Consider the following 8,016-nt stretch of genomic DNA (forward strand, 5'->3'; position numbering starts at 1 on the left):
TCTCTTCCTTCTCACGAGAGCAGCACGACACATGCGTGTGGTGATGTGAGATACATGTGTCGTCTCCTCGTCTGAATTATCCAAACTTTCCAGCTGTGGCATGACAATATCACAATCGATGCAGCACACGCTCTCCTGTTCAGTAGGCGTCGCTCAAGTCACGTTAAGCAGTAAAATGACACTCATAAGATGCAGTATTATACTGTGCAGATCTTCAGGAAACAATGTCAAGATATGAGACTTGGGAAATTAAAATATGAAACTTAAGTGGATAAAATTATGTTCATTGTGTGTTATAAATAATCATACTCTTACCACAGAGAGTTAAGTATTATTACTGTTATGAATATTTATTAGATGATGCAACATTATACGTTTTTATAAGGCATTATGCATGTATTATAAAGCAATAAGAATATCATTATAATGCATTATAAACACAGGCTTCATAGAAAGTGTTACTGAAAATGTATTTGGGTGATTCTCACATCAGTGTGTTGATAGGAGAGCTATAGATGTCACATTAATTATTTTTAATCACTATTATAAATCTGTAGTAGAATTTGATGTCAGAGTTTCAGTTTCTGAATATTGTGTTCAGGGGCAAAAAGAAGAAGATGATTTCAGAGGAAACTGACTTTATTCATTTATAAAAATATATATAAATATAAAGTCTCTGCTGTAATGCTGCATGTCTCTCTCACCTTATCATCACACTGTTAGTTTGAATGTGATCATGAGAAATTCCTTGTTGATCTGATCTGAGAGAGTGAAGAGTGTGTCATTGTTCTCTACAGGTTGAGTAATTGTGGTGTCACAGATGAAGGTTGTGCTGCTCTGGCTTCAGCTCTGAGATCAAACCCCTCACACCTGAGAACACTGAATCTGTCTGGGAATAAACTAGGAGACTCGGGAGTGAAGATGTTTTCTGCTGCACTGGAGAATCCTCACTGTAAACTGGAGACACTGTGGTAAGATCATCTCTATCATAAAGGCTGTAAGTGAATAAGGATTAATATGTAGATAGTTCATACAAAATAACCTTTGGCGTAAACCCCATCCGGCGGTTCAGTGACAGATTCCTGCTTGAACCGTCAGATCCTGCCGGCAGTAGAAGGAAGGAGTGAGGAGTCTACCTGAAAAAAAGAAAATTTAGATCTAAATATATTATTATCCTGCAAAAGAAAGTAAAACTAACAGTTAAATAAACTGAACAAACTACAAACCAGACAACAGACACAGGTTACAGTGAAGAGGGTTTTTTAAATCACAAATGTTTGGTGTAAATCAACTTTCTTGTAATGCTTTTACAAACAGACCAACCTTTCAAAAGTGTGATCATTGCCTCAAAATGTGTATCTGCAGCTGAAAAGAGGGAAGTTTTGTGTGGTTCACCTGAACCAGGGCTGTCATCATATCAGATCTTTCACTACATGATTATCATGACCAAAATAATTCACAATAACAATATATCTATAGAAATCTTGAAAAATAATAATAATAATAATAATAATGCTATCGGACAAATTGATTCCCCGGTCGGGCCAGTGGTTCAAATTTTCACTTGCCCCACAACAAAAAATTAATAAAGTGAAAGAAAAGAAAATGGGCCTATAAAATAAGCCTAGTTATTGCTTTTGTTGTTTTTGATACATGTAACTTTAATAAATAGGGTTATGACACCAAAAACTACTAGATTAACTCAATTAAATTTTAAATATTGTTAGACAAATAAACAATAAGTAAAAAAATAGTAACAAATAATCAAATTATGAGTAATAGCAAAAATAAATACATCAGAACAAACATATAAATGAAACTGCTTTTCAGGTTTTTCATGTAGGTTTAAACAGGAAGCTACAGAAATTGTAATCTAATGTACAACTATATAACTAGCCTATAGATGAAACTTTATTAAAATATATCAGTCAAGATCAGTTACAGATGCTTAAAGGGTCATGAAACCCCAGAACACTTTTTTTGAGATGTAAACAGATATGTAAAGGCTGCACATCATTGAAAACACTAAAGGTACTCATTAATTTTACTTAAAAGTTAAAATTAGTTATTTTTGCTTTTTTTTTAGAGCGATTTCTGCTTTTCTTGAAAAGCAAAGTCGGAGCAATGTCAAAAAATCTGACGTCATCGTGTACTACCGGAAAGATCCGGAGTGCTGGTTGGCTCCAAGTATGGGCTGGTCGAACATGCTGACGTCAGTTTCTGCATTTATTCATGACGAAAAGCTCATTCAATCCAATCACTGCGCTGCAGTATGCATGAGATTATAATTGCGGTATTATGAATGAGGAAGTATCACTTCTCTCGCCTCGGTCTCTGTTGTTGTCATTCAGAGACATATCGTTGTTGCTCGTTTCCTCAGTGCTACAACACAAAATTTTGATATATATATTTTGATCACAATGCGGTCAGAACTGGAGTTTGAATACGAACACATGAAAAATACGATTGTACACGTGGAGCGCGTATATGATCGGTTTCAACGCGGAGCTTCACGATGAGTTTAATAACACTAGCCACGTGTCTCATAGCTCATACAGAATAAAGTATCTGTGTTTAAAGTTTTTATTTCACACATTCTCCTGCACCAAACATTAACCAGCACGGTGTAGTTATGCACACATATTTCATCAAGTCTTCTTCATATGAATTATATGTGCAAACTGGACACTGATACAGTGGTGTCTGAACACGATGACACAATTATTCTAATAGACAAAAGACTGATTCAGATTGAAAATTCAAAGAAAAATGGACAAAAAATAAACTGTCTTTATTCTTTCCGTGTTAAACTAAGTGTTGTTTATCATGAGACTGCAGTCCTCGTAAACGTAATCAAAGTATTATTCGCCCTATTAAATATTCTTTCGCATTTCTCCCTTGTGCTCGGGAGTTTGTTGTCATTTTCTCTGTGCTCATATATTAATAGGGGTGTAACGAGATCTCGTGTCATGAGATCTCGTGAGACTAAACTGTGACGAGATTTCTCGTCGAGGCGAAAAGTAGTCTCGTGATGTTGCCATGACAGAGTGTAAGGATGATTAGGAAAGAATATGCCATTGCTACGTTTACATTACGCCCCCACTGTCGTTTGGCTTTGTATTTAAATAAAAATCATTTAATTCAGTTGGATAACGGTCGCCGCCGCTCCATATTTACAGAGATACGCGGGATCGCTGAAAGTGAAAGTAAACGCGAGTGCGCATTCAAACGCGCTTTCAATACCCCGCGTTTTGAAAGCGGCTCCCTGATGAATGCAAGTATCTCTCAATATGAAAGCTATCTTAGGCTGGGCAGTGTAGTTGTAACCATCTCTTAGCTCTGTATCAAAGAAAAATTTGGTCTTATTTGCACTTTGAATATTGAGAGGATGCGATTATGGTTGCACTTATTGTAAAGTGTTACCATAAAAATGAATAAGAGTTTTCTCTTAATCTTATTAAGCACAAACAATAAGGTTTCATTTGTTAACATTAGTTAATGCACTGTGAACTATCATGAACTAACAATGAATGACTATTTTTATTAACTAACATAAACAAAGATTAATAAATACTGTAGCAAATATATTGCTCATTGTTAGTTGATGTTGGTTAATACATTAATGTTAATAAATGAGACCTTATTGTAAAGTTACCATTTTTATTTATACTGTTTTATTTGATCAGTTTGTGGAAAGGAGTTCAGTTAGGAGGTCAAAAGTTGTAGAAGCTCATAAATCATGTACAGTAAGAACTGAAGAGACTGAAATCATACAGAAGAGAAGTCAGTCAGTTGAGTTAGTGGAAAAACCTTTTACAGTACTTGAGTATTGTTGTCTTTTACTGCATATGATAATTCATACTCAGAATGTAGAATTGAAATGACATTCATTACAAGATGATTAGTTAAAACATTTCAAATACATCTGCAGAATATTTTTTCTAGTCATGTATTTCGCCATTGAGGATTTCTTAAAAATAGTGTGTAAAAATCTTGTCTCGTCTCGTCTCGTGAACTCAATCTCGAGTCTCGTCTCGTCTCGTGAGATACCTGTCTCGTCACACCCCTATATATTAATATTCATTATTCTGTATAATGAGTGTGTTGTATGTCTGTGCTTCATTGGTTGTTCTCTCCCCTCTACACTCCCACTTTTCCAGAGCTTTACACGCCCAGTTTTCGAGCTCAGAGGTGTGATTTACCTACTAGACCTACTAGACTACGTCACATAGTGCATGCGTGCGCTCAATGGGTGTTTTTGTAAAGTGAGGGACATACTTGATAATTTCAGATCGTTAAATCAACAATTACGATATCATAGACGATATATATCTCACACCCTACAGCACTGGCCCGATCGGGCAAGTGACCGTTCTCTCTACTGTCGCCAGCGTCGTTCACACTGGCCCCGGGCCATCAGGCGGTCCTTATTGTCGAGCCCTGAAACTATTAGTTTATAGTTTGTAGTGACATAAATAGCCATTTTGTCACTTGAGGTGTTGTAGGGTGGTTTCTGACGCGTGAGATCCAATCAAGATAAATCGTCCTCCAAATACTGCTTTATCAGATTTATTCATCACACAGTTCGTACAGGTCATTTTATCTCACAGTTCCTCTGCCCAGTGCAGATATAAAATACCGTCGGATATCATCACAGATTTACCTCCAGACATGGTCAAAAAATGTTGTGCTTCCCTCTAATTACACACCTGCCCTTTCTTACTCTTTGCCTACCTATATACTCATTAAGGCCAATACTCCATCCAGTGGTCAAAAAACAGAATTACAGACATAATGGCTCTTACATAGTTAATTAATAGTTCATAAACTGTAGTTAATACATTAATAGACTATATGCGAAAAATTAGTTCTTCATTCATTGTTATTGTTTAATTAGCTCATATGTAAAGAGTTAGATAATGTTTTGTTAAAAACTTATTAACCATAAAGAGTTCTCACTTTAGATTAGGTCACGGAAAGACTGAAAATATCATTAAGTGCTTTAATACAGCCTTTATTGGACATTAATTACATTAGTATCAAGAGTTCCTTAAAATGTTACAAATACATTAATCTCACACACACACACACACACACACACACACACACACACACACACACACACACACACTTGTTTTTGTGAATTGTGGGGTCATGCCATATGCGTAATGGTTTTTATACTGTACAAACTGTATTTTCTATCCCCCTACACTACCCCTACCCCTAAACCTACCCATCACAGGAAACTGTGCACACTTTTACTTTCTCACAAAAACTCATTCTGTGTGATTTATAAGCCTTTTGAAAAGTGGGAACATGGAGTAATGTCCTCATAAGTCACCTCTTTTTTTAATACTTATGTCATACCCATGTCATTATACACATTTGTGTCCTGATATGTCAATAAACACACACACACACACACACATTGGGTTTCAATGTTTTATGGTGACTTAAGAGAAATAATGATTTTATACTGTTCAAACTGTATTTTCTATCCCCTAAACCAAACTGATGTATTTTATGACAAAATGAGTATTTATTTCATATTGTCAGCATTATGATATTTATTTATTTATTTATTAACTGGTTATGTTAAGATTTATAGATTTGGAGGCTTAATGTGTGTTGATCTGATCTGAGAGAGTGAAGAGTGTGTCATTGTTCTCTACAGGTTGAGTTATTGTGGTGTCACAGATGAAGGTTGTGCTGCTCTGGCTTCAGCTCTGAGATCAAACCCCTCACACCTGAGAGAACTGTATCTGTCTGAGAATAAACTAGGAGACTTTGGAGTGAAGCTGCTCTCTGATCTGAAGGATGATCCACATTATAAACTGCAGATACTAACGTAAGAATAGGTTTTAACAATTTTCATCACATTTCACAGTTTCATCACAACAATCATCATATTTTCATTTAAAGTTTAAATGTCTGTTTTACTCTCTAGAAATAAAAGGAAATTGTACCAGGTTCAGTAACAGCACATGTGTGTGAATATTGTGTCTGAGATCATCAGATAATGAGTCTTAAATTCAGCTTCAGTTTCTGTAGGTCTCTGAACTTTAAACTGTTTAAATTGAGTTTAATTCTGCTCATAGTGTTGTGACTGATTGTGAAAATAATATTAATGTTATTTCCAGCTTTTACCCTTTAACTGTCTCTGTGTGTGTGATAATCTGAGGTTTGGGTTTGTAGAAACTCATAATGTAATAACTGCATATAATGCAATAAGTATTGTATTATTATTATTGTAATAAAATGTTCATAATGTCACAATTTTCTCAAAATGTAATGAAATCTTGAGCTCAATGTAATAACTTTTTTTTTTTTACATTATGAGAAAATTATTACATTATAAACTCACCAAACACATTGTCATATTGTCATAATTGTAACAGCTTTAAAAACATAAAATCACATTATCTGCTTCAGCCAGTCGCAGCACAGAGCACAAGTTTAGCAAACATTTCTTCATCAGAGGGCATGTTGACCAAACCAAACTGTTTTAACAGAGGTGTGTAGACTCTTTATAACCACTGTACATGATTGTAAGTTATACTGTATTTTTCAACATGTCCTCTGATGAACATTCAGGATTTGTTTTGCTGAAACTTGTATTAAAGTGAAGAAATGTTTGCTAAACTTGAACTCTGTGCTGTGATTGGCTGAAGCAGATAACATGATCTATCACTCACACACACACACACACATTGATACCGTGAGGGTTTTTTTATACACAGCATTTGTACAGTGTTGGTATTTAACTGTCATTTAACAGTATGTAAACATATATATAGTAATAATAATAATAATATCAGTAATCTGGTGGATTTTGTAAGCAGGTTAAGATTGTATTTAGATTTTAAAATGTACTGTAAGGGAATACCAATGATTTATGTTTAATAAAAATATAATAAAAATCATAATAATTGGATGAATATTAAAATATGTTGCATTTTTCAGGTAGTTTAAGACTGGAATATTTTTAAAAAAGAGAATACTATTTTTTTTATGTTTTAAAAGCTGTTAAAGTTATGACAATATGGTGAGTTTATAATGTAATAAATTTTTCATAATGTAAAAATGATTACATTATGAGCTCAAGATTTTATGTTTTGATAAAATCATTACATTATGAACAATTTATTACAATAATAATGTAATACTTATTACATTATGTGCAGTTATTACATTATAAGTTACAACATCTTAAATTTGTAGTGGAGTGTAATGATCATTTCTGCTGGTTCTGGATCAGCTGTCCGTTGTGTGAAAGTGACCTTTCATGACCTCTTGATTTTGTAAAGTGACTTTGAGCATCAGACAGAAGCTATATTATCATGTGTGAGAATGAATTGATAAAGCTCATCTAGTTTTCTTAGGAAAAGATGTGACAGACGTAATTTTGTGTTTTATTTTAGGATTAACAGTCTGATCTCCTCATGATCATCTGATGGTGAATAAGGATCCACTACAGAGACTCACAGTCAACAGAATCAACAGACTGAAGATACAGTGACTTCACTGTTATAAATTAAGATTCATTTAGATTTTAACGATCCTCTGACAGACCTGATGAGGCGGCAGTGAAGATCCTTTTATTTCAGAGCAACAAACTACAGTTTCTCATTCATTGATTAATCATTTTATTTGTATAAACACAGTATAAATTCAAAAAGGCTGAAGTTTTGTTACATAGAAAATACAGAGCCTGAATATATTTATATTTGTGTTTTACCAGCAGAGGGAGACAAAGACTAATGAAAGATTCATTTTTCATGATTATGGCGAGAGAAAAAACAAAAGTTCAGTCTCACTTTTGGGAGACAAACAATTGTTTTATTACAGTTATAGTTGTATTACATTTGTATTAATGTATTTAGTATGTCTTTGTAAAATAATTAATGGTGGTAGCATTCATTAAAGTGTCGACTCATAGGCACAATATGTAGGATTTTTGGATTAAAATATGATATCCAAAAACCACTAGATCAGTGTTATATATTTTGTTGACTT

At 34.1% G+C, this 8,016-nt stretch overlaps 1 protein-coding gene across 1 annotated transcript; it reads left to right on the forward strand.

The window, feature by feature from the left end:
* Positions 1–577: 577 nt before the first annotated feature.
* On the forward strand, positions 578–7,787 carry LOC125271055 (ribonuclease inhibitor-like). The gene is made up of 3 exons (XM_048194994.1): positions 578–971; positions 5,675–5,848; positions 7,422–7,787. The coding sequence occupies exons 1-3, from the start codon at positions 922–924 to the stop codon at positions 7,444–7,446; spliced, it is 249 nt and encodes an 82-aa protein (XP_048050951.1). The 5' UTR covers positions 578–921; the 3' UTR covers positions 7,447–7,787.
* Positions 7,788–8,016: the final 229 nt, after the last annotated feature.

Source organism: Megalobrama amblycephala, linkage group LG7 (genome assembly GCF_018812025.1).
Source record: "Megalobrama amblycephala isolate DHTTF-2021 linkage group LG7, ASM1881202v1, whole genome shotgun sequence".
Lineage (NCBI taxonomy): Eukaryota > Metazoa > Chordata > Actinopteri > Cypriniformes > Xenocyprididae > Megalobrama > Megalobrama amblycephala.